Source organism: Rattus norvegicus, chromosome 16 (genome assembly GCF_021556685.1).
Source record: "Rattus norvegicus strain SHRSP/BbbUtx chromosome 16, alternate assembly SHRSP_T2T, whole genome shotgun sequence".
In the NCBI taxonomy this organism is placed as follows: Eukaryota; Metazoa; Chordata; class Mammalia; order Rodentia; family Muridae; genus Rattus; species Rattus norvegicus.
This window is the reverse complement of record NC_141549.1, coordinates 79,185,294-79,210,975: the sequence shown is the minus strand read 5'-3', so window position 1 is coordinate 79,210,975 and position 25,682 is coordinate 79,185,294. Positions and strand designations below refer to the sequence as shown.

Below are 25,682 nucleotides of genomic sequence, written 5' to 3'. Positions count from 1 at the left end.
GGTATTTACTGGTGTATGAGTGCACGCGAGTGACATGTGAGTGAGTGAGGGTGTGGGGGCTGGGCAGTAGACACATCCCACCGCTGCACAGGAGGGTCAGCTGGCAGTTTGGTGGAGTTGGTTCTCTCCTTCCGTGTTTATGTGCGCTCTGGGAATTGAACTCAGGTCGTCGGGCTTATCTGGCAAGCACCTTAACCTACTGAACCCTCTCTCCAGTCCTCATCCTAAGTTATAAAAAGGAAGTATTACACAGCAGAGGCTGTTCCAGGGCTCCTAGTGTGGTTCATCTTGCAAGAAACAAGATCCCCACCAGGCATGGTGGTGTGGGCCTTTAATCCGAACACAAGAAATACAGACACAGGCATATCTCTGTGAATCCAAGGCTAACCTGGTCTATATGGTAAGTTTCAGGCAAACTAGGACTACATAGTGAGAACTCCCCACCAAAGGCCAGGAAATATGACTGCAGGCAGTGTTAACCTCACAGCCCAGCAGTATTTTGTGGAGATTAACCTTCATGATGTTGAGGCAATGTGGAAGATTTCTGCAGAGTCTTTAACGGCACAGAACGAGAACAAAATTCAGGACTAATCAGGAATTCGGGTTCTTTTCAGAGATTTTCTCCAAATTCTCCTTGCCTCTTGTTCTCAGGGCTTCTGAACCATACATGCTCCAGGCTAATCCACCATTCTGGGGAAGCCATACATAGAGTCTAGTCACATGAGGTAAGCCGAGTGTCTAGAAAGGTTACAGCATTATTACCTGTTCTTATCTTGTAGTTTGTTTATTTCACTGGTCTGGTCCAAAATCTGCTTTTCCAATTTGTTGGTAGAAATAGAATGTTGAAGAAGCTGCAACTCGAGTCTTGTCGTCTGGTTTAGTACCTGTATATAACAAACAGGATTACTGCCTGTCATCCTGATTGGTGTGATGTAATCTTGATGAATGTGACCTGTGCCCACTCTTGGTTCAGTCACCAAAGTGATCAGAAGGCGTATTACTCAGTAGCCCACCTGCCTTGTCTCGACATGTGGTCTTTCTTGTCTTATACCATAAAAATGATCATAATTCGCCCCCGTTTCCACCCTCCTCCTCCCCCCCCCCAAACACAGCCTCTCCCAACTCTTTTTCTAATATTCAGCCTGGTCCAAGTAGTGCTACCCATGGGAGTCTGGGTGTGGGGGCCATGCACTGCAGCATGGAGATCTTCCTGTGCCCACACAGTTTAACGAGAAAGAAGGAAGAGAAGAATTCTGTCTCCCCAGCAGCCACCAGCTGCCAGTAGCTCCTCAGCAGGGAGGGGCTCCCCCCCATCTGGGCCTGGCAAAATTTTTATGCCCATAAAAATTTTTGGTATCATGGAACAGGCCTAACTATATTACCTTTAAATCTCTTTGTAGTAAATAAGTGACAAAATCCTTTTGAGGTAAATAAGTCAGGGAAACATAGTAACAAGTCGTACATTATGTTTTTCCATCTGTAACAGTTTATCATTTTATGTAATGTAACAAATGGAGGTATTAAATAAACATCTTATGAATCAAAATTGATAGATAAATTTTAAAAATTGTCTCAGCCTAGGAAGATGGCTCCGCAAATAAAGGCACTTACCACCAAGCCTAGTGACCTAAGTTGTCTCCCCATGATAGGGCCGACTCCTGCAAATTGTCCTTTGACCTACACACACATACACACAAACACACATACACACACACACCCATACACTCACACACACACACACCCATACACACACTCTCACACACACACACTCACACACACATGCACACATACACACATACACACACGCACCCATACACACACACCCATACACACACCCATACTCACACACACACACGCACACTCACACATTCACACACACAGGCACACACACGCACACTCACATGCACACACACCATGCACTCATGCAAACCAAATAAATCTAATTTTTTAAGTCTATGAGAGAATTTCCTCTTGCTCAGAAACATCTTTCTGTTCCTGGACAAAGCAACAAAGACACACGCGTCCTTGCCGTCCCCAGCTTAACCCGCTTGTTAAGCCTTCTCTTTCTTCTGTTCTATTTTCTTATTCCTACTTTAAAAGCCCTTCTGGCCAATTAGGGAATAATGAAATGTCACTCTCCAGTGGCAGCCAGTGCTGCCCATTGTGTGGCTCTTCGGTGCCTGGCTGCCCCCCAGCAGGAAGAATCAGCTACTCACATCCTTGTGTGGTGTCACTCAGGATGTGATATCACCTGTTAATGGAAGTCTGACTCGTTGCCGAGCAACCAGGGACCTTGAAAAAGAATCATTGTTTGTGGGGGTCCTTGTCATCAGCACAGCCCTGGCTTGTCTCCCCGTGCAGGTGCCGGGCACGTCTGGTCCTTGTCATGCCTGGCTGAGGTCATAGCAGAACGCCTCTGGAAATGAGCAAAGGCGGTGAGAGCCCTGCCATCAGTATGGCTTTGCTCTCTGTTTTCTCTGTACAGACATTCAATAGCAGTTTATTCTTTAAAGAACGGGACAGTCTGATGTCCTGTTTAATCCATGAGGACTATAAGATGAGGACAGCTTCGGAAAGAGGCAGAGAATGAAGCCAACAGAAACTTGCTTGTTATAGGACTGATGTGTATAGGAGTGAGCGGAGAGGGGGTGGTGTGTATGTGGAGGTATGTACACATGTGTATAGGAGTGAGCGGAGAGGGGGTGGTGTGTATGTGGAGTATGTACACATGTGTATAGGAGTGAGCGGAGGGGGTGGTGTGTATGTGGAGGTATGTACGCACATGCCAGTGCACGCGTGTGGTGGACAAGGCACTGTGAGGACGTGGCTGTCTCTGCCTCGCTAAGCAGGGTCTCTCTTTCTTCTGAAGTGCTGTTTATCTAGGCTCGTCAGGCTCCCCAGTCATCCAGACAGCTCTGTCTCTGCCTCCCACCTTGCTTTAGGAGCACTGGCCTTATGGATAGGCACCTCCACATCCAGCCTCTTTTTTTTTTTTTTTTTTTTTTTTTTGGTTCTTTTTTTTCGGAGCTGGGGACCGAACCCAGGGCCTTGCGCTTCCTAGGTAAGCGCTCTACCACTGAGCTAAATCCCCAGCCCCACATCCAGCCTCTTTACATGGGTTCAGGGGTTCGAGCTCAGGTCATCATGTTTGTGTGGCAAGCGCTTTTACCCTCTGAGCCATCTCACCAGCCTTCCCATCTCTTTTCTGAAGAGGATAAATCTTAAGATTCTGTGTTCGCTGATACTGAGTTGTTCCAGTCAGGTAATGGCTGTAAGATCTCAGACCTCCAGCTATGTAGGGTGTCAAATAATGGCATTCTGGCAAGTTTAGAATTCTTTTGCATATAAACAGAAATGTTCATGTTTTAGTTTGAACCTATTCCGTATCATCCATAAGTGAGCGACACTTGCTGTCAACTGGGTTGAGAGCCCCTGAATGTCCTTCCTGGGGCTCACCCGTGTTGATGTGTTTATTTGGACCCTGCAGCTGTTTTCTCTCCATCCCTGGCCTGTTTTCCTGTTAGCCTCAGTCATAGGATGTCTAACTCATAGTAGCACTTTTTAAACCCTGTGATCTTACACAGGATGTTACAAAGGTTTGCATAGTTGTTCTGTGTCCTAACATTTTATTGCTTGTATCAGAAAAAAACAAGAATGCTGCATTGTTCTTACTGGATGTGTTGGAACAGCGTGATAGCCCAGAATTACTGTCAAAAGCTGTGGAATGTCACCTAACCATTACTGTTTTATGTTATCAATTGGCTTGACACATGGACACATTGTTTTCTTTGTAACCTATTATATCTCTTCATGTAAACACTTTCTAACAAGCAGGGTTAAATCTGGGTGCCTTGTGAACTGTGAAAAACGTGGGTTTCTTCATATTGTTCCTAAACGCCTGATGTTGTTGAAAGGTGATAACTAAATAATTTCCTTACTCTGTTTTCCATAAAACTTTTTGATGCACTGTTTTCTCTATAAAAACAGTTTTTAGAGAGACTCTGAAAGATCATTGTCACCATGCTGGCCTTGTCTCAAGCTTGAGAGGCTTATGGTCTCGGTCTCTCTCTCTCTCTCTCTCTCTCTCTCTCTCTCTCTCTCTCTCTCTTTCTCTCCCCCTACCTCCCTCTCTCCCTCATTAGATATTAGATATTTTATTTATTTACATTTCAGATGTTATCCCCTTTACTGGTTTCCCCTCCAGAAACCCCCTATTCCATCACCCCTCCCTCTGCTTCTATGAGGGTGCTCCCCCACCTTACTGCCCTGACATTCCCTTACACTGGGGCATCGAGCCTTCACAGGACCAAGGGCCTTTCCTCCCATTGATGCCCAGCAAAGCCATCTTCTGCTACATATGTGGCTGGAGCCATTGGTTGCTCCATGTGTACTCTTTGGTTGGTGGTTTAGTCCCTGGAAGCTCTGGGGGATCTGGTTGGTTGATATTGTTGCTCTTCTCAGCTCCTTCAGTCGTTTCTCTAACTCCTCCATTGGGGACCCCGTGCTCAGTCATGGTTAGCTTCGAGCATCTGCATCTGAATTTGTGGTTTCTCTTGTATGAGACCTGTTGTCTTATGCTGAAATCTAGCAGTTGGTCCTCTTAGCCGAACAGTAGATGAGGCATCGAATATTGGGGTGGTTTACAGTGTGGACCCTTTTGTATTTAAAGGATAGATATAGCTCAGAGCATGATCATACTAACTTCTAAAGCTTCCAAAACGTATGTTCTTGGCTCAGGAAGCCAACCTACAGAAAACTGAGCACCTGACCAGACTCACTCTCTCCTGGGCTCTTCCCTCTGGATCATGCCCTGTTGTGAAAATGAAAACCGTGTTGGCTTCCTCCAAGTCCTAACTGTCCTTTAACCCTGCAGTGCTGAAGCCTCCCCTTCCTTCCCAGCTGGGGTTTGGAGCTTTCCACTACCACACTGTACACCAGCTCAGGCGCATGGTCTGTTAGCTGCGTGCTGTACCCAGGGCTTTCGTGTGCCACTTACTTGGGCTTCCACATCAGTCAGTTTCCGAGTTTGTGCCGCCGTCTGGTTGAGCAAACTGGTTCCAATCTCGATCATCACAGCCGTCTGGTTCTGCACCACATTCTGCTGGATCTCCACCATCTCCTTCTTCATGTTGTCCTGGATGTAGTTCTCCAGCTAGGAAGGGGCACATGAGGGTCATCAGCCATGTGGTTAGAAGCCTGGTCCCTCAGTGTGTGTCATCTGCCCTTATCTAAAACACTGTTTATACTTCAGTAAGGTGGCCCCGCAGCCAGAGGCACCAGCTCTGGTGTTTACTGCTTGGCCTTTTGGATACTGATTTCCTTAAATGTAAAGTAGCATTTCTAGTAGGTCAGTTGAATACTTCAAGGAGGAGGCCATGCTTTTGCATCATTGTGGATGTGCTGTCCCGTGCTTGAATATTCATTTTCCTTTTTAAAGTGGTAATCCAATGGCGAGCACTATTAACTGGCCCAAATTATAGCTCAAGAACAAAAACTGTCTTTATTCTTTCTTTAAAAGTGTAGTGTTTTTATATTAAGCTGAATATGAGAGCTGTTTCCAGTGTCTTCCTTTAAATTTAAATTCGATAGTTTTTACAGAAGATCGTTGTATTTACAGAGTCAGTCATCAAACTTCCTCCTAAAACATTAACCAATGATTCTAACTTCTGCCTTTAAGAGTAAGAAAGTGGGGCTGGAGAGATGGCTCAGTGCTTAAGAGCACTTATTGCTCTTCTAAAGGACCTGGGTTCAAGGCCCAGCACCTACATGGCAGCTCACAACTGTTTATAACTCCTGTTCCAAGGATCCAACACCTTCACACAGACATACATGCAGGCAAAACACCAATGCACATAGATAAAAATAAAGACTTTAAAAAAAAAAAAAACACCTAGTTTAAAACGAACAGTAGGGAACTAGTATAGGAGGAGAAGAGTTCCTCTCCGGGTGTTGAAGGGCTTCCCTGTGGGTGGGACCATACTGTGTCCGTGCTGGGTTCTTACTCTCAATTGTAATAAATTTGTTGTTCCCACTGTGTGTTTGCTCTTGGCACTGCCCTGTCCGTGGGTCTCCCACCCTCCACACAGCCTGTCTGGATAGCTGGCAGTCATTCCTTGCTGACTGGTGTCCTTTGATGATTGAACAGATTGACTCCAACAGTGTGACGTGTCCTAACTCTCTCTGGTCATTTACGTAAGCATGAGGGTGAAGCCTCCACTAGCGCAGAGCTCTAATAGCCGCATGCAGCAAGCAGTCGGCCCTCGCTCGAGTGCTGGCCTCTGCTGACCCCCATCAGGCTATCCCAAGATCTTAGTGTAGTGTCCTTCCCGGCACGCTGCCCACACCGGCAGCAGTTTGCATGTATGAGACAGGGCCACAGCCAAGTCATCCAGAACTTCATGCTTCGTTCCTCTCCACACCCAGCAAAGACAGTATTCACAGGGATGTGTCCTGGGGGTCTCCAACTAGGGAGAAGCCTCGAACCTGGAGCTTAGAGTACACTCAGAAACAGCAGTTTGCAACCCTAGTGTGCATGAGGCTCTCCACTCCCCTTTTCTCATTCTGAAGCAATGGAACTAGAGAGGGAACATAGCCCTCTAACTCCTCCCTCCCCCTTTCCGAGCTTCTGGGTCAAATGTGGTTACAACTGTCAAGAGACAGGAGATGACTGTTTATGAGTGGAGTGTTTACACTCAAGATGGAATTTAAAATTAGAACTGGGAGATTTTTCTTAAAAAGCCTTAATTTCGAGAAATAAAATGTCTTCATTTCGTTACTCTATCTTTTTCTAAGCTTGAAGACAAATTCTAAAAAGTCGGGGACTGAGAGAGGAGGAGGGAGAGAGAGCCGTGTACACCGACACCCGGCAGGCAATGCTTAGGTAACAAATGCCATTCCTTTTTATGACACTGGCACCTATTAGTAACTTGAAATTTGCAGGGTAGAGAAATTGACCCTCAAACGGTAACATCATGTGACCCATTTTACAGAGAGGGACTGAAGTTAAAGTTCTGAGAAGCCATGGACTTTTTGAGGAAGAGTACACTCTCCAGAATAGATTCAGCAGCAGGAGCAAGCCAAGCCCCATTGTAACGTTTAATGTCTGATGGCTCGCCACATCTCGGCCACTCGTTTCCGTGGGCTCCGAATGGCCAGCTGATAGCTAGAGCTTGCAAGGCCAGTGTGACCTCATCCCCGAGGCTTCTACACACGCTCCGACCTTCCAACAAGCAGCAGTGACAGAGTTCAGAATGGTCTGGAGCTGTCCATCCTATCCTGGGTTTTATGCTGCTTAAAAACAGACCACCTTCACTTGGTTGACAGCCATTTTGACCAACAAGAAAGCCTGCAATTAGGGGGTGGTGTCTAGTTTGGTGGTGAAGTGCTTGGCTAGCATGTGCAAGGCCCTGAGTGCCATCCTCAGCACCATAAAAAGAAAAGAAAGCCCAGAATCAAAAATGATCAACACCAGCCATGTCTCCAAACAGTGTTGTGACAAAACAATCTGCTTTTCCTCTCCAAGACTAGTGCTAATCTTGAGATGAAAGGGCAGGCCGTGGTTGTGCATAGGGTAATGTGAAGACAGACATTTCCAAATGAAGGTATCCTTCACATAGTGACCTTTCTACCAATCATGACAACTTAGGTCCAGACATGAAACCCCCAGCTGGTCCATGTACACAGATAGACCTTGAAACCAGCCTGTCTCTGGACATGTGTAAATTCATTCTTTTCTAATTAGTCAGTGTTTCTTATTGTCTTTAAGCCCTATGACTGCAACCCAGACACACATAAATGTGCTCAGGGAAGGCCATCTTGGCATAAGAGTTCAGCCCAAAGGAGAAGGAAGTAATTAGAGCTGTTCTTCCATGGGAGCGCTTTCTTGTCACCCCTATTTGGCTGCTCTTACCAACAACAGGCCCAGAACCCTAGAGACTTCTGGAGAGGGGCATGAGTCTGATTCCGTGTGTAAGGCTTCACATACCCTTGCTTTGCTTGGATCTTTGACATCCACTTCCTGTGGTCATATAGTGGAGACTGCTCTGTGGACACAAGTGTCTCTGGAAAGATCCCTGTATATGTGTGAGAGGCTAGTGTGTTTCATTCCCTGTGTGCACCTGAGAGAGGTCCGCCTGTGTTCGGATGTTCACTTCTAATCAGCCTTGGAGCTGCTGACCCTTTATGGTTCCTGTGGTCAGAATGCAGAGGACCTCTGGGTGGGACAATGCAGCCTGTTGTGACTTTGTAGCTGGAGAATGTTTTTGCTCAATTTTGGAGGCATTCCTAGTATACTCAGTGAAGTCTGGCAACACAGTTCCGAAAGCTGTCACAGTTAAGAACGTTAACATGTAACTGTGTGTGTGATGTCAAATGTGTGTGATGTCAAATGTGATGTTCTCGGGCTTTTCATTGCACCCTCAGCCTTTAGAACCATCAGGGTTGACAGGGAAAGTAAGTCCATTTGTGAGACAGCCATGGAGGCTGATTGTACATTAACCCGTCTCTCTGGCTAGCTCCTTTAATTTTTTTTTTTTTGACTGAAAAAAAAAAAAAAAGAAAAAGAAAAAAGTTGTCTTGCATCTTGCCAGAGAAAGGAAAACAGATGTAGTGTGAAGAAACTGCCACCAGCCCAGGGGTCTGATGTTGGTCCCTTGGTAATGGCGGATGCTAGCTGAAGCAGCTAGTAGATGCAAGATAGAATTACACGTCCCCATTCCCTTCCACTAGTGTGCTTCTGAAGAAACCTGTCTTCCTGGAAAATTAAAAAGAATTTGAACACATTCCAGGTCATCATCTTCCTCTATGATCAAATACTCCAACCTTCCCGACAACTGGGAGACAAAGGGGAGAAGAGAAAGGGGAGAAGAGAAAGGGGAGAAGAGAAAGGGGAGAAGAGAAAGGGGAGAAGAGAAAGGGGAGAAGAGAAAGGGGAGAAGAGAAAGGGAAGAAGAGAAAGGGGAGAAGAGAAAGGGAAGAAGAGAAAGGGGAGAAGAGAAAGGGGAGAAGAGAAAGGGGAGAAGAGAAAGGGAAGAAGAGAAAGGGGAGAAGAGAAAGGGAGGAAGAGAAAGGGGAGAAGAGAAAGGGGAGAAGAGAAAGGGAAGAAGAGAAAGGGAAGAAGAGAAAGGGGAGAAGAGATGTTTCTTTCGCCTTTACTTTGTGACAGGGTCTTTCGTAGCGAAGCCTGGCCTAGAACTTCCCATCTCCTGGCTCTGCCTACCAAGTCTTAGATTACCAGTGAGTTCCACCATACCCAGTTGTTTTTTCCTTCTTTCTACCTCCATCCTCCTCCCCTTCTTCTTTGGACCCTAAGGCAGCCCCTGCCTTCTCTCCCATCACCCCTGCCTTCAGAATGAGGGAAGCTCAATATAAATTTGATTCCTCTGTGACTCGCATTGTTACCTGACATTGGCTGAATATTAATCTCCATTCTTTCACCTGGTAATAATCAGGACTGACACTCTACAATCTCTCGGACCTCTGTGTCAGTCTGGCTTTTGTTATTATGACAGACTACCAGAACTTGGGTACTTTGGAAAGAAAAGAGGAACAGTTGGGTTTGATGGAGCGGATCAGTAGGAGAGCCTTGCCTAGCATGTGCAAAGCCCTGGGTTCAGTTGGCTCCCAGATTGGGAAATTCAAAGTGGAAAGAGTGTGATGGACAGTTTCCCTGGCAACTCATGGCACAGGTTATCACAGCAAGAGCTCATGTGACAGGGAAAGGTCAAATAGTAAGGCAGAAACCAGAAAGGCCAGGAGGGGACAGTCTTGCTCTTCATAACAACACTCTTGGAGGGTCTAACCAGGGTCCCAGGAGAAATACTTTAATCCTTTCCCAGTGCAGTGCCCCTCCCTTCCCCCAATGACCTATGCCTAGACTCCCAAATGATGGGTCCCACAATTTCCCAAAAACTGTGACACTGGGGACAAAGCTTCCATCACACAAACCCTTTGGGAGATATGTGCAAAGCAAACCCATACCAGAGCAGTCTCCAGCTTTGCATGCATGTGACCTCCCTGCTGTGCTTGTTTGCAGATTTTAGAGTAGCAATAACTGCACATTGAGAAACTAACTCCTTCTGCTTAAGAGAATGGACTCTCTGGCCTAGATAATGACATATAACATTCCAGTTGGGCCGGTCAGTCACCTGGCCAAAGTACTATCCCTAGGAGAGCAGGCTCACCGTCAGCCAATCTAGAGACAGGAGAAGTAATTATCCCTTTAAGGAGAGGCTGTGGTTTTCTATCCGGAATCTTCAGCCCTAACGGCTCTCTTACAGGCTACAGCCATGCCATGCTGCTTCAGAAACCCATCAACTTTCCTGAGTTACTCAGAGAGCAGTAACTTTTCCTTTTCTCTCTCTCTCTACACTAATCATGTTCCCCTGACACTCGAGATTCCTTCTCTCCACAGCTCTGCTATGCAACTGCTTGTGGATCACATACCTGCCCTCCATGCTGGCTTACATGGTGTCGCCGTTTTCCTTTGCTCCTCCATGCTCCTCTTCTAGGTAACTGCTGAGGTATAGCCTGCCTGGGCCAGAGTGATTTCCTTTTAAACTCTGTCTTTACGCTTCCATTGGAGTCCATTCTTAACTTCTTTCATTGATAAGACTAAGAGCCCTAAGAAGGGGCCCAGATCTCTTCTGAGTTACAAGGCTGCTCAAAACCTCCCAACTCATCTGTCCCTTGAGGTCCTCCTCTGTGATCCTGAAGCAAGGATGCGTTCTAATTTTTTTTAAAGTGCCACTTAATTATTTTTAAATCCAACACTGGAAGTGAACGTTCATGTTCATTTGAAATACTAACTTCTGTAAGCTTTTCCATATACACCCTACAAATAACCCAAACATTTGTGCTTAGAATTACCCTGAAAACTTGAGTTCAAGATGATTAAATCCAGGGGTGCTGTGTGAGGATGGCTTTTGACTTCATGTCCCTAGTCTTCATCCTGGGGGAACTCCAGGGCATCGTCTGAGGTCTCCGGACAGAAAGCTGGCAGGGCCTGGGCCCGCCCCCTTTGTAGCATAGCTTTGTTGTTTTTGGTTTTCAAGTCTCAGGCTTTTGCTGCCTAAGCATCTGTGTTCTCAGCAGTGCTGCCGGGGTGTGGGGGTGGGGGAATGCTGAGATTAAAGGGGATGGGACAGGAGGCTCAGGCCTCAGAGAAACCTTCCTGCGATAAACATGGGGGTTCCTGTAGACAAAGGCATATCACTGAGGGTTATAGGTCATGTTCTGATGCTGCCCCAGAGATGGGAAGCAAGTGTCTTTCTGACTGCTCTGTTTGCAGACACCATCATACATTACGACCTAGACTCACACACACATCGGAGCAAATTGCCCACCTCTGCTCTCCAGGTTTGCCTCCTTTGCATAGCCACTGCAAGTTGGTAGACAGCAGCAGGCCATTTGCTGGGACCAAGGGGCCCCAGCTCATGTAAGGCCTTCTAAGAACACCCTAATAAAATACTAATGGCTCTCTCTGTCAGTTTGAGTTTTTGTTGGTTAATCTGAATGGCTTTCTGTTATCTGATGCAAGGTCTAGACAAACTAGCCTCTTTGTTCCCGTCATAAGTACGAAGAGACAAAATGTCATTCATCTTGGTGACACACACACCTCACCCCACAGAGTGGAATTGAGAGCCTCGATCAGCAGCCTTGTCCGCAGCTCCTGAAATGGTACAGCTTGGCTGAGTCTGTGTGTCCCTATGTAATGCACATGTCAGGTCAGACCTGCTTGTTCATGAGTCTCTGCGACTGCTCTTTTACTGGTGGTTGGGTGCCTTTACATAGGCCCCCTCCCTTTGCTGTGTCTATCATATCATTGCTTCCAAATCTAGAAAAGAAGTTCTCAGCTGCCCTTAACACCACCTATCAATTCCTCCTGATACCACGGCTTTCCCCTCAGCAGCTGCCACTCTGAATGTATGCAGGTCTGATGAAGCTTTGTAGAGTGGGGTGGGCTTTTTATTTAGCACAAGGTATCATTCTATTAAAAGTGTCTTCTAGAGAGTACTTGCGATATATCTTTCTCCAGTAGCTGTTAGAACACAGGCCCATTTGGCCTTACATGAAGGAATAAAATGTGGTAGAGCTCCCAAGACCACTCCACCCTTCCTTCCTTCCTTCCTTCCTCCCTTTCTTTCTTTCTTTCTTTCTTTATTTATTTATTTCCTTCTTTCTTTCTTTCTTCTTTTTTTTTCATCTTTATTAAATTGGGTATTTCTTATTTACATTTCAGATGTTATTCCCTTTCCAGGTTTCCATGCCAACATCCCCCAGCCCCTCCCCGTCCCATTCTATATGGCTGTTCCCCTTCCAATCCTCCCCCCATTATCGCCCTCCCCCCCAACAATCACGTTCACTGGGGGTCCAGCCTTGGCAGGACCCAGGGCTTCCCCTTCCACTGGTGCTCTTACTAGGATATTCATTGCTACCTATGAGGTCAGAGTCCAGGGTCAGTCCCTGTATAGTCTTTAGGTAGTGGCTTAGTCCCTGGAAGCTGTGGTTGCTTGGCATTGTTGTTCATAAGGGGTCTCGAGCCCCTTCAGCTCTTTCAGTCCTTTCTGTGATTCCTTCAATGGGGGTCCCATTCTCAGTTCAGTGGTTTGCTGCTGGCATTCGCCTCTGTATTTGCCGTATTCCAGCTGTGTCTCTCAGGAGAGATCTACATCTGGTTCCTGTCAGCCTGCACCTTTCACCTCTTTGCTTCATCCATCTTGTCTAATTAGGTGACTGTATATGTATGGGCCACATGTGGGGCAAGCTCTGAATGTGTGTTCCTTCAGCCTCTGTTCTAAACTTTGTCTCCCTATCCCCTCCCAAGGGTATTCTTGTTCCCCTTTTAAAGAAGGAGTGAAACATCCGCATTTTGGTCATCCTTCTTGAGTTTCATGTGTTCTGTGCATCTAGGGTAATTCAAGCATTTGGGCTAATATCCACTTATCAATGAGTGCATACCATGTGTGTTTTTTGTGATTGGGTTACCTCACTCAGGATGATATTTTCCAGTTCCAACCATTTGCCTACGAATTTCATAAAGTCATTGTTTTTGATAGCTGAGTAATATTCCATTGTGTAGACGTACCACATTTTTTGAATCCATTCCTCTGTTGAAGGGCATCTGGGTCCTTTCCAGCTTCTGGCTATTATAAATAAGGCTGCGATGAACATAGTGGAGCACGTGTCTTTGTTATATGTTGGGGCATCTTTTGGGTATATGCCCAAGAGAGGTATAGTTGGATCCTCAGGCAGTACAATGTCCAATTTTCTGAGGTACCTCCAGACTGATTTCCAGAATGGTTGTACCAGTCTGCAGTCCCACCGACAATGGAGGAGTGTTCCTCTTTCTCCACATCCTCGCCAGCATCTGCTGTCACCTGAGTTTTTGATCTTAGCCATTCAGTTCACCATTTCTACTGAGCAGGACAATATTGCAGCAGCAGAATGCTTCTTAGCGCTTTTTCCGTCTCAGTGGATTCTCACATTCCTAGCTTGGGTTTCCCCAGGATCAGTCTGAGAACCAGGCAGGCATACAGGAAGTTTATTTAGGAAGTAGTCCCAGAGAGTGGCTATGGAGGATGGTCAAGGAAGGCAGCAAGGAGGGGCAGCCTGTCCAAACATGAGGACTGTGTTGGCTACCATGCTGGTGGCTTTTGAGATCCCCAGAAGACCTGGGGAGCCCTGAGAACTGTCCTTTATTAAGCACTGGTGGCCCTCTAGACACCCATGCCTTGGGCTATAATAACTGAGAGAAGTCAGCCAGGGGTCTGGAGGAGGGACCACATCAAGGCCAGTTTCTGGGATTGGCCCGAAGGATTGAAAGTGGTCCTCAGGAGTATGGGTGGTATTATTGAGGCTCTTCAATAGGGGAAAATGGGTCCCAGAAACCTTGACTGTCTCTTCCAGTGTGCCCTAGACCATAATCTGTAAACTGACAGAGCAATGTGGTGGGGTTTTGAGCTATATCAAGTGTGGACTTTGATTATAGCTCCAGGCCAGCAATTTGTGTGGTGGCTGTGTGGGAGAGCAACAGCAAATCTGAAAATGACCATCTGAGAGGGTGAGAATGCAGAACGGAAATGCCAGCTGAAGTCCCTACAAAGGGACAGCAGACATGACCTTGCTGAAGCTGGAGCAGCCAAAGAATGGAGAAATTCCTTCTAACCTCAGCTTCCATAGGCCTCCTCCATCATCCCGTCACTGTGGAAGTTAACTCGTTCATCCCACTTCTTATTAAAGGCAAGTGAGCCTAGGAGTGCAGGTCAGCTTACGGAGCCTCACAGTGTGCCCTACTGCATGCTGCCACCATGGACAGCTGCCAGCCAAGCCCTGCTTCTTTATGTCCTCTTTCTAATAGCCATTTAAGATGCAAAGAATTCCAGTGGAAAGGCCTTCGAGCTGGTATAGAGGCTGCTAAAAATGAGACAGGGTCAGCTTACGTGAAGAGTCAGTAGTGCACCTGCCGTCCCTTTAACCATGAGGGCGTGCACCTGCTGTCCTGTGCCTACGGTGATGTGCACCTGCCGTCCTGTCCCTACGGTGACGTGCTCATGGTGTCCTGTCCCTACGGTGACGTGCTCCTGGTGTCCTGTCCCTTATAACCCTGTAGCATTGCCCCATGCTGGTCTGCTTGTCTTGGAAGGCATTTCCTCAGTGTGGATAGTGCCTCTCTCCTAAATAGTTTTCATCCTCTTGTCTGAACATCCTTTTCTGTGGCTTGCCCGAGCTTAGAAGGCATGGATCCCTCTGTCAGGGTGGAGGCATAAGTGTATGTGTCCCTTCTGCATTCGTGTGTAGTGCAGACCTGGAGACACTGCAGAGTGATGCCAGGAAATCTCAGACCACAGCCTGCTCTTCAGTTTGGCCACAGCTTTTTTAATTTAATGATTTCATTACAACAAAACTTTGCTTGTCTGACCTAGTTAGGGGAGAAATCATCTTCTTCTGTTTGATTACATTATCTCTCCTTTAACCTCTGGTTCCATTCCCACTCGTCCAAGTGTTTAAGGCTGCAATATTTTTCATATTTATTTTCATAGTTGTAATCCCTTGTGTGCACATATTTCACAGGACTGCACATGTGCCTGTGCCTTGCTGAAGCTAAAAGTGAGCAGTCTTTTTATAACTCACATTAGAAATACAAACCGCTTCACAAGGCCCTGTTTTGTGCATCAGTTTTTATGGTTAAAATATGTCTTTAAACATTTTAACAAACTCATCTTAAATCTTATTAGTAGGTTTTTATTTTACTTTGAGTCAAAGTCTCATGGAGCCCAGGCTGACCTGGAACTCTGTAACGTGCTGCAAGGCTGGACTTGAACTTAGGACCCTCCTTCTTCAGTCTACCTCCCAAGTCTGGGATTTCAGGCAAGAGCCAGCCATACCTGGATATGTATGTATACTTAATTTTTTAAAGAAAAACTACTTCAGGGGCTAAGAATATAGCTCAGTTGAAAAGAGTGGTTGCCCGACATTCAGGATGCCCTGGCCTGATCTCAGCATTGCTTTAAAAACAGGCGTGGGAGGGCACACTTGTTACCCCAGGATGGAGTCAAGAGTACATACGAGGTCATATCAGCTACATAGCAAACTAAGGCAAGCCTGGACTGATGAGATTGAACCAGCAGTCAGGGAACACATGGCTGTACCCAGCACTAATCAGATATGGAGACAAAGCTTGCAATGGAGTAACTTTTGCTCCTAAATGTAATTTATATTCATTTCCTGGTCTAAGATTTGATAGAAAGCATATTAAGTACTTATCAGTGTGTTCCCTCTGTGCTATTTAATTTTCGATGGTTAACCTGGGCCCACTGTTCACTTTGTAAGACTGTTAGAAACCCCTGAGTATGTTTTCATTCTGCTTGTGGCTTGCAGTCCATCAAAACTGCCCTACAAACCACATGCCCCTGAGTCTTATGGACGGCTGTATTTGATTCCACTGAGAAGAGGCTCAACTGGGAACTGCAAATGGTGATTATGACTTCAGGCAAATCGAGCGTCTAATTATGTCTCCTGACCCGAAATAAGCAGCGTCTACCACAAAATACATGCTGTGCCGAGCCTCTCATTACAGCATTCCTGCTTAGGGCTGCTGTGTTGCTGCTGACTGCTGTTCAGAGAGAGCTGGCCACATTTGTGTTGTGGGCTGTCACTCATGTTGGAGAAGGATAGAAGCTACTCTCCAGGCACCAAGAGCAGAAAACAATTGGCCATGAAATTAAGACTCCAAACAATATATTCCTTCTTTCAATTTTTTTACATTCATGTGTCTGTATGTATCTGAGAGAGAGAGAGAGAGAGAGAGAGAGAGAGAGAGAGAGAGAGAGAGAGATTTAGACATGTTGACCTGGCTGTAAGTTATCAGATGAGTTCTCATTTTAAAGATAATATCAAACTGTAAGCTTGATGTTATCATACCCTATGTATTCCCTACATTTTGTGACTCAGCAAAAAGAACTTTAAATGACAAGATGTTTGAAAATGAAATGTTTACTGTATTTAGCTGTGCTTGGGTGTATTTGCTTAAATGGGTGATTTCATGTGTCTGTACCTTTCACCTGGGACTACCTACGTAATGCCTGGGGAGTGAACTTGGGAATGTAAGTTCACTGGCCTTGAACTGTGGATGAATCTGTACTAGCTGCCGGAGGACAGCTAAGGGATTCAGTTAGGTAAATTAGTAATTTAACATTCCGAAACATGACTCTTTCCGGATCAAGCATAAAAGGCATGTGCCCTTGGAAGCCCAAGAAAGAATTCATACAGTTCCCATTAGTCTAAAAATAAATAACAAATAAATAAATGTCTGAGTCATGCATTGCACTTCAGTAGAGCCCAGTGGCACAGAGAGCCTAAGCTATGCCATGGACAGTGGCTCTACCCAGTGCCCAGTGGAGCCAGGCCCTAGTGCTCCAAGGAAGTGACAGGAACCAGCTGGTGGACCTAATTCAGTCATGGGTCCCTCCAGTGCACTGAGTGTGTCATTCGTTGAGTGGCAATGTGAAAACCTGGCTGTGCCAGGACTGAGCGGCTAGGGAAGAGGCTTGCCACTTTGAAGCTCTCCTGCAAACCCTAGCTTAGCTCCGTAGGAGCTCCTGGGCCAGCCAGCATGTTTAAGCTTTCTGTTCCTCTCTGGGAAAACTAACAGAGATACTGTGAAGTTTGTCACTGGGCTCAGTTACAGTGCTTGCCTAGTGTGCATGAAGCTTTGGGTTCAGTCCCCAGCACCATATAAGCTGGTCATGGTCAGCAACACCTGTTCTCCTGGGACTTAGGAGGTGGAGGCAGAAAAGTCAAAGGTTTGTGGACATCCTCCACTATACAGTTAGTTCAAGGGTAGCCTGGGCTGCATGAGGCCTTGCTCTGAATGGAGGAGGAGGAAGAAGAGGAGGAGGAGGAGGAGGAGGAAGAGGAGGAGTAGGAAGAGGAGGAGGAAGAAGAAGAGGAGGAGGAGGAGGAGGAGGAAGAAGAAGAGGAGGAAGAAGAGGAGGAAGAAGATGAAGGGGAGGAAGAAGAGGAGGAGGTAGGAGGAGAAGGTGAAGAGGAAGCAGCTCACTGTAGTAGGTTAACATTTCAAAATCAAGTTGAACAAATTAGCAGACTCCAAAGTCCACACTAAGGTATTCTGAGTGCCTGCAGTAGCAGATAATACAAGGGGGGGGGAGGGGCAGCTTAAAAATACTCAAGGAAAACCCACAGCCTTCAACTCTGTCAGATGTTAGAGGAGCCAGAGGCTCTGAGGGCCCCCCCCCCCATTATAATGTCTGATTGTCCTCCTGCAAAGCTGAGTTTCTGGTGGCCGCTGTTGCAGAAAGCAGGCTTGGCAGGATTGAAGATGGGCTGGACTCACTGGGTCACTGTCCACTTTGACTCCAAAGGAACTCTGTGGTGCCTATAGGCTAAATCCATTCCATTCATAGTTAAGAAACAACTCCATTCAGAAGGCTGAGGCAAACTGGAGGTCAGCCTGGACTGCATAGCGGTACTTTGTCCAAAAAAAGTAAACAAAGCACCATTTATTTCTTACAGTTTGTATGCATTTATGTTTTGAAATGACTACTAAGTGTTTAAGCATTTGGACCTCACGTACTAGTCAATGCATTTATTAGGTATCTGTTTCAACCTAGGGGTGCTATGAAAGAAGTAATAATTAGTAAGACACTTTGGATACAGGAACTAAGAAAATTGGAAACACATTGCCCAGAGCCTTGTCTTCAGTGCGATTGGAGACCCAGCCCTCCCATCCTCTTTCCCTGCCCCCAGTCAGGATACTGCCTTTAGTTGCTATCTGTGTGCTTGTTGGGAAACTAGAAACGTAAAACAGAAGTACTGAATGTCTAAGACCTTAGCTAGACCTTAGAAAAGGTCTTAGGCTTCAGGGTTTTTCTAACTTTTGATGCTTTGAGGCCCTATCCCTCTTCGTGTGAGCAGCTTTGCTGAGCCGCGGGTACCTGGTAGCATGTTCTCGGAGCAGCATGTGGAGCCATGGGACTCTGCCTGCCCCTGGGCCAGTAGGTGGAAGTGCAGAAGTGGACATCGGCTTTCTAAGGGCAATCTTGCCGATGGCTGCTTGCCTGCGTCCGGTCCTTACTTGTTGTTAGGTGGACAATTCTAGGACACTGAGTTATACAGAAAAGGCAAACTGACTTGAGTGCCACAGCCACTTCTTAAGTAAAGCTTCAGCACGATTCTCCACATGCTTGTGGTGAAAGTACAAGAGACTCGAATCATTTTCCCATAATCAGTTGCAGTTCTGGAGGTTTGCCGCTCTCCCCGGCCCTCTTGCCTTGCATGCATGGCTGTTCAGATGGAAGCTAGTGGAAAATTCCTGCCCCCTTTCACTCCACTGCCATGAGTTATAAAAAGCAAGCCATTCAGAGCTGGTTTTTTTTTTTTCTCCTGCATGCTTGGATTTTTACTCACAAATAAAGGGGCCATGAGCTTTACGAATTGTATTCCACTAATAGTGAGGCTAGGGACTGTGGCTCTGTTCAGAATCACAGAGCAGCTGGCCCAGTCTGCACCTTCTTTGGTGGCTCCTGTTGATATCACTGAGGCCATCTGAGTGCACCTCTTTTTCGGAGCCACTATGACATTAGCCCCACAGGTCACTCAGAGCTTGCCCTGCCTGGCTGGCTTTGTGGGAATGAGGGGCTCACACAGAAGACTGCAGTAGCAGAGTTTGACTTTTGTTTTTTTCATATGGTTAGATCTGCTTGTTTGTTTCAATGAAAACATGAATCATCCTGCTCCATTTCCAAGCCAGAGCTCTCCATGGCTATCCTGTGACTTGGCCTTAATCCCTGTGATCTGCTTTAATTTGATCTCGACAGCGTCCCTCGGCTGTAGGAATTCAGTGTCAAGTTTACGAAATGTAGGTGCCAGCTTTAGCAATGCACGTCTGCCATGTACGGAGTTCCCGGGTGGAAGGGCCTACCCTGGAGGTTGCTGCTTGTTGGGATCCCATTCTGAGTATTTGGTTTCTCTGAACCTTAGCCCCCTCCTGGGGTAACTTTCAAGACCAAAGTTAGAGCTGAAGTGGAAAATTTGCCCCCAGCATTTTTCTTCTGTTCCAGTATTTTCCAGCCGCTAGGCACAGACCTACCGAGACCTTCCCTCATTCCTAAACCCTCCAGCCCCCAGCCCCTCTGATGACTTACATTGCCTCTGAGGTCAAAGTCCCTACTAAGACAACTGCACTGGAGATGACAGTGGGAAACCCCCGAAGTAAGGACATAAAAGCCTCCCTGTCCTTATCCCCAGCAGCCAGGAACCCCACGGGCCAATGGCAGCCAAGGAACTCTGTTCTCCTGCCACCTTTCCTGTGTGTTTGTGTGGTCCTAGTAGCAGAGGACAGCCAGCTCTCAGAGGTAAGCTGGTACGAGCTGTGTCTAATGAGCACACCTGTTGGAGGACAGTGCCGTCCAGGAAGACCTATGAATGGAAGAAATCCCTCAGAGTTCACAGAAGCAAGCTCTAGTTTGGAAAACTTTTGTACACCAGTCTTTCCCTGCACCTTGATGATGAGGAAGGACAGGGACAGTGGTGAGGTAGCAGCATCAGGCCTGAGTGAGCATCGAGTGGGCACTCGGGTACACCCTTCCTTCCCCACCTCACTTTCCCATCACTCGGACCTTCTGTTGTCTCCATTCTAAACCCTGACCATAACCTTGGGGAAATTCATTATATTTGTCTAGGACTCAAATTCACTGAGATCTCTCACTTCAGAGCTCCCCCTCAACGCCTCAAGAATGTACAGCACAACCACCACTCATCATGGGCCCTGAGTGGCGAATTTCATTAGAAAATAAGTTGATCTTGGAATTCACACCAGTCTGCTTCTAAGTCATTCTAACAATATAGACTCCAAAGATAACAGTGTAAGGTATAGCACGTGGGTGTGGCCAACAGAGAGAGCATACATCCACCTGAACTTACACATGGTTATGAAAATCGAGATATATAACAAATTACTCCCAGAGGATTGGGGGGAGCACATTTCAATGCATGCAGCAGCATGAATGAGTCATTAAAAAATAAAATCACTGAGCAGAAATATCGACTGCACTGCTCCAGTTACATGCAATCCAAAACCTATAGTGGGTAGCAAAGTAAAGATCAGCCTTGAGCGGAAAAGACCCAAGCAGTGAGGGGGACTCAAACCTCATCAGCTGTGCTGGGACCCCTCCCCGAATATGCTGGGCTAGGGTGTAATTACATGTGAGAGTGTATTCATCGAAGTATGTACTTGGGATGAGCGAACTGCAGGCTGTGTGATTTACTCCTTGAAAAACTGAATTAAATTTCATAATGCAGCATAGCCCAGAGCCTAAAGCAGCTAAGCCAGCCGTCTGAATCAGGAAAACTAGAAGCCTCATCTGATTGGTGAATGGAGAAGTAGGGGTGCAGTGGCAAGAGGACCTGATTTGCTCTTCCGGGCCTGTTCAGCAGCACTGCTTTGAGAAAATAGCCTTTCCATCTTGATACCTAATGTCTTCACAAGTCCTCCTCTACCTCAGAAAACCTCACCTGTCCCCTTGTCTTCCAGCCTCGGGAGCAGCTTTCGTCTGGGAAGCCTCAGACTGAGTTACATGGGCGTTTTATCCCATGGCTCTCAGAGTTTCACATGCCTCAGTCTGAGCCATGGGAAAAGCAGAGCTTGAGGAAGGAGGGCAGCCCCTGGCTGCAGGGTTCCCCATGCTCCCTGCCTTGAAGCAGGCCCTCCATACCTCTGCACCTAGAGCCAGCCTACCAGACCTGGGTCCCGGCCTCTCCTCCCTTGTTTCTTGCTTATTCGTCATGACAGGTGCACTCTACACATGGCAGCTGTGTGCAGTAACACAGTCGCAGGTTTAGGGGACAAAGTGAAGTCTGCTCTGTGTCCTGAGGACACGGAGGAAGTCTAGATCAGCTACTGGAGGCCACTGAAGATCTGCCTTATCATAGGAAGCTCTGAGATGAAAAAAGGAAATGTAGTCTGACCATTTGGGCTACCCCTGCCAGTGTCTCCCCAGTTGAGTCTCTTCTCCCAATGGAAACAAGACCTTCTCCCCTACATGGGTGTCAGTAGAGCCAGTCCTGGGGCTCCGTGTCATCCTATGACGTGTGTAGAACCTGGCAATTAAATGGAGAAGCAGATGTAGATTTGCCACTATTACCTCCAAAGGGAACCATACTTATTAGTAAGCTTCGAGGTCGCTTACACATCGAAAATAAACAGCTGTTACTGAAGGCACTGGTTTTGGTTAGTCTTCATTTTTAACTAATATTTTTGTCTAAAATATAACCATTTTTTAAAGAACACTTCATTTCACTGTTCAATGTAGTTAGAATGATACTCATCAAAAATTCTTGTTAACCCTTTAATGAGGTCAAATAAGTTTTTTAAGAAAAAAATTGAAACTCTTCCTTTGTAGTTAAAGATAATAAGGAATTTCACAAATGTTAGGCAGACAATTAGCTTGTGGTTGGAATTTGGTGGATTTATGTCACTCAGCAAAGTGCGCTGTACTCTCTTCCGCAGCGCTTTTGCACCAAGCTTTCCTGTGAAGGAGCCCAGTTTATTCAGGGATTGTTAACGCTACATCTGTATCTAATAAGTCCGCAAGATTCCGAAGCCCGGATAGTCTAATAAAACCCAAGACTGCAGTTATCTTCAAACTAATGTTTATCATTATCTAGTAGATGCCCCACGGATTGATATCATCTGTTGATTCTAGAAATTTAATAGCATTAAAAAATGCTTTCAGAGGCCCAGAGAGAAGTGAGAGGGAACACTTGTGAATAAGCCTACATCTTGTCCAGCCAGGCATGCAGGTTGACTGGTTAGCTGCCCCAGATCCCTGCCTAGAAGGTACCAATGGGGGGGCTGTCCTTTAACACTGATAGAGTTCTGACTTGGTTGAACAACAAAACACGCTGAGACACTCCCTTCCGGTTCCAGACAAACTACCAAAGCCTGAGATAATTTTCTTTAAAAAAAAAATTGAGTTTTAAAAGAAGTAGCCATTCTAATGGGCTCATCCTGTGACCTGTAAGTACAGGAGGTAGACAGGGTAGGTGGGAGGAAAAAGTAATTAGCCGAAAATTGTCAGGCTCGTGCATCTCCAGAGAGGCCCTTCACCAGGTGTCGTGCAGAATAAAGCCATTGCACATGTGTGCTTGCTCCCTGTCCTCCTGTTCAGTGTTGAGAGGTAATGAGGTGCCGTAAGAGCTGGGGTGTGCTCTGCCATCCCTCCCTCAGACAGCACAGAAGCTAGGTGGGACCAAAAACTTTCAGTCATGCGAGCAAGCGCCAGCACAGACCTTGATCAGTGTGGCTCTGATCTGATCTCATTAGCAAACTTATCACAGTTGCAGTTTGCTGTTTGTCCATTTCTGATGGTTTCCACTGCACTTCTGTTCCCGCTTGCTCTGTTCCTGGCAACACATGACTGTTCCGTGAGCTCACCACTGTTTACATAAGGAAGCCTGATCCATCCCTGAAGATACAGAGTCAGGTTTTAGCCAGTGAACTTCGCAGAGCGAAGCAAGGCGTGACTAGGCTGATACTGAGTGGCTGATCCTGCTCTTGAAACACCCTTGGGGCCTGGAGAGATGGCCCCGTGGTTAAGAGCACTGACTGCTCTTCTAAAGGTCCTGAGTTCAAATCCCAGCAACCACATGAGAGCTCACAACCGTCTGTAATGAGATCTGATGCCCTCTTCTGGTGTGTCTGAAGACAGCTACAGTGTACTTGTATATAATAAATAAATCTTTAAAAAAAAAATTGGATAAGCAAAAGAAGCTACTCTGAAGGACTGTTCTGTGACTAAGTACATGGCATTCTGAGGACACACCTAGGGGACAGGGAGGGCTTGGTGGCTACAGAAGACTGGCAGGGTGGCTAGGTTGCTGAGGATTTGTAGAGCATTGGAGACACTTTGTGTGATGTGCTAGAACGGCACAAGAATATCTCTTTGCAGTTGTCCAACGCCGTGCAATGGACTCAAGCCTGCACCGTGGCTTGTGACTGGTAAATATGCCATTGCCCATAGAACGCTTTTAGCCCTTCCCCTCCAACGGGGAAACATTGACAATGAGGAAGTCTGTGTAGGCAGTAGCTGGGGAATCTCTCCATCCATCTCTGATCTCTAAACTATGAACCTGGAACTGACACACCACACACACACACACACCCTTCAGGTTATATCAGTAAAGTTAGCGTACTCCTGCCAGAGCCATCTAATGGTTTATTTTGTGGTTAAGTAAACGTGCAAACTCAAACGACCCGAGAAGTGACCTCAAAGCAAACTGTATGATGACAATTGCATGGACACAACACATAAGCTCTATGCACACACATCTAGATACCTCTCTCTGGTGTAGACTGTCTTTATTCATGCTCTGGATGGACATCAAAGTGTCGTTTCCCCCACCCACCCCCTTACCTCCCATTGCTTGAGTTTGGCAAAATTCCTGAGGCTGGCTTTGGCCAAAAACAAATTATCTGGAACAATCTTAATGTTTTCACCTCTTTTCCTTCTGGCTGGTGGTCTTGACAACCCAGAGGTCCCTCAGCCAGAGTGGGTGGGCAGTTTCCCAGCTCCCCCCATCTTGGAACAGAAAGTTGGACTTTATGCTAATGGCCTTTCAGAGTCCAGGACAACCCAGGAAGTTCTGCTGAGAAGGGTGGCCTCCTTGTTGTAAACCCATGAGCAGACACTCTCCTCACTGTTTCCCCTTTTCCTGCTGAGCATTATTTCCAAGACGTTTTGTCGTCTGCGAGATAGAAATGCTCAGTTTGCGACAAGTTCAATGGGATGCTGTTAATTGATGGCATAAAGAAGTGAGCCATTTTTATAGGGGGGAGGGGGATATGGCTCAGTGGTAGAGGACTTACCTAGCATTGCCAAGGCACTAGGTGTCATTTCCAATACCAAACCAACCAACCAACCAGCAAAGTAACCAGACCTCATACGTCTAGATCTAGCCTTTGTTGTATGAATCTGCAGGGACAGTCTTATTGAAGTCATAGTGAAGGTGCAGAAGGTGTCCTGGAAGGCACAGAAACCCTCTTTGGACCAGTTGGTGATTAGACCACGCCACCCGTCAAACAAGAAAGAGTGTTAGCGATTTGGAAGCCATGTGTGCACTTGCACAACTGTTCTTGATCAAATGTAGCAACATAGATGGAGGAGCCTGGGTGTTTGCTTCCTCAGAGAAACTGTGAGACTTCATTAACGAGATGTCTCCAAGGCGTGTATCTTAGTATCTCGTCCCTAAAGAATTCTATAGTGTCTTCCTCTTTTTAAAGAATTCTCCATTTTCCATAAAAATATATATTTCTATATACTGTACATATATTAAATAATGAATTTTTTAGTTTAGTGTCTAGTTGCAGTTTTTTAAACAGTGAATCTTGGTTTAATATTTTCTAGCATTACCACATTGATTCCAACGTTTATCCGCGGGTGTGAAAGGTTGTTCAAAAGGAGAATGGAGACAGAACCTGAAGCAGAGAAATTGCCCTCTGAGGACCCTGGTGGGGACAGGGTGGTGGGGGCACTCTCTAATTGGTTCTCCTTGGATTGAAAAGTTAACAGTTCTTACTGTTGGAGGAGTGGCACTGGGAGGAAGGATTGGGTCCATGTTTCAGGAGATCTTTACAAGGTTCACGGTTTTATTTTGTTTTGGTTTTTTTTTTGTTTTGGTTTTTGTTTTTTGGGTTTTTTTTTTTTTTTTGGTTTTTTTGTTGTTGTTGTTGTTTTTTTTTTTTTTTTGGTTTTGTTTTTTGCCATTTGGTACAGGCTAGAATTAGGATGGGAAGCTAAGTGACTCCACAGGGAAATATCTGCGTCAGTTATCCACTTACAGACATCCAGCTAGGACGCCAGCCTAGGGTTTAGGTGGAGGAGAGCAAGTCTTGTCCCTTGTTTTCAAACCACACATGAAACACATTTTAATCCCATCAAACTAGTAAAACTTTTATAAGATTACCCATGTTTTAACTGTTTTTATTCCTGCCAAATCGCCTGGTTTTATACTCTTCTCATCTTAAACATGCGTGTAGTGCTGGTGCCCTCTTTGGTCCTGCCCATGCCGAAGATGCAGGATGAGAGGCAGTCCAGGTGACTTCCAAGTCACCGTGGAAGGGGAGGGGCACAGAATGCGTCCTTCCTGGTGACGTACTGCGGAATCTG

General features: G+C 46.2%; 3 protein-coding genes across 5 annotated transcripts in view; 1 reads left to right on the top strand and 2 right to left on the bottom strand.

Moving 5' to 3' along the window:
- Erich1 (glutamate-rich 1) overlaps positions 1 to 25,682 on the bottom strand; it is a gene marked incomplete at its 5' end in the record, with an annotated part of 52,793,804 nt that overhangs the window by 4,453,388 nt on the left and 48,314,734 nt on the right.
- Positions 1 to 25,682, top strand: part of Mcph1 (microcephalin 1) — a 205,690-nt gene that overhangs the window by 107,125 nt on the left and 72,883 nt on the right.
- Positions 1 to 25,682, bottom strand: part of Angpt2 (angiopoietin 2) — a 50,667-nt gene that overhangs the window by 18,513 nt on the left and 6,472 nt on the right. Inside the window, exons 2-3 of the mRNA NM_134454.1 lie at positions 4,997 to 5,152; positions 763 to 884 (exon numbers count right to left, since the gene is read on the bottom strand). Of these exons, the coding sequence (NP_604449.1) occupies positions 763 to 884; positions 4,997 to 5,152 (278 nt within the window). The remainder of the gene's footprint in view (positions 1 to 762; positions 885 to 4,996; positions 5,153 to 25,682) is intronic.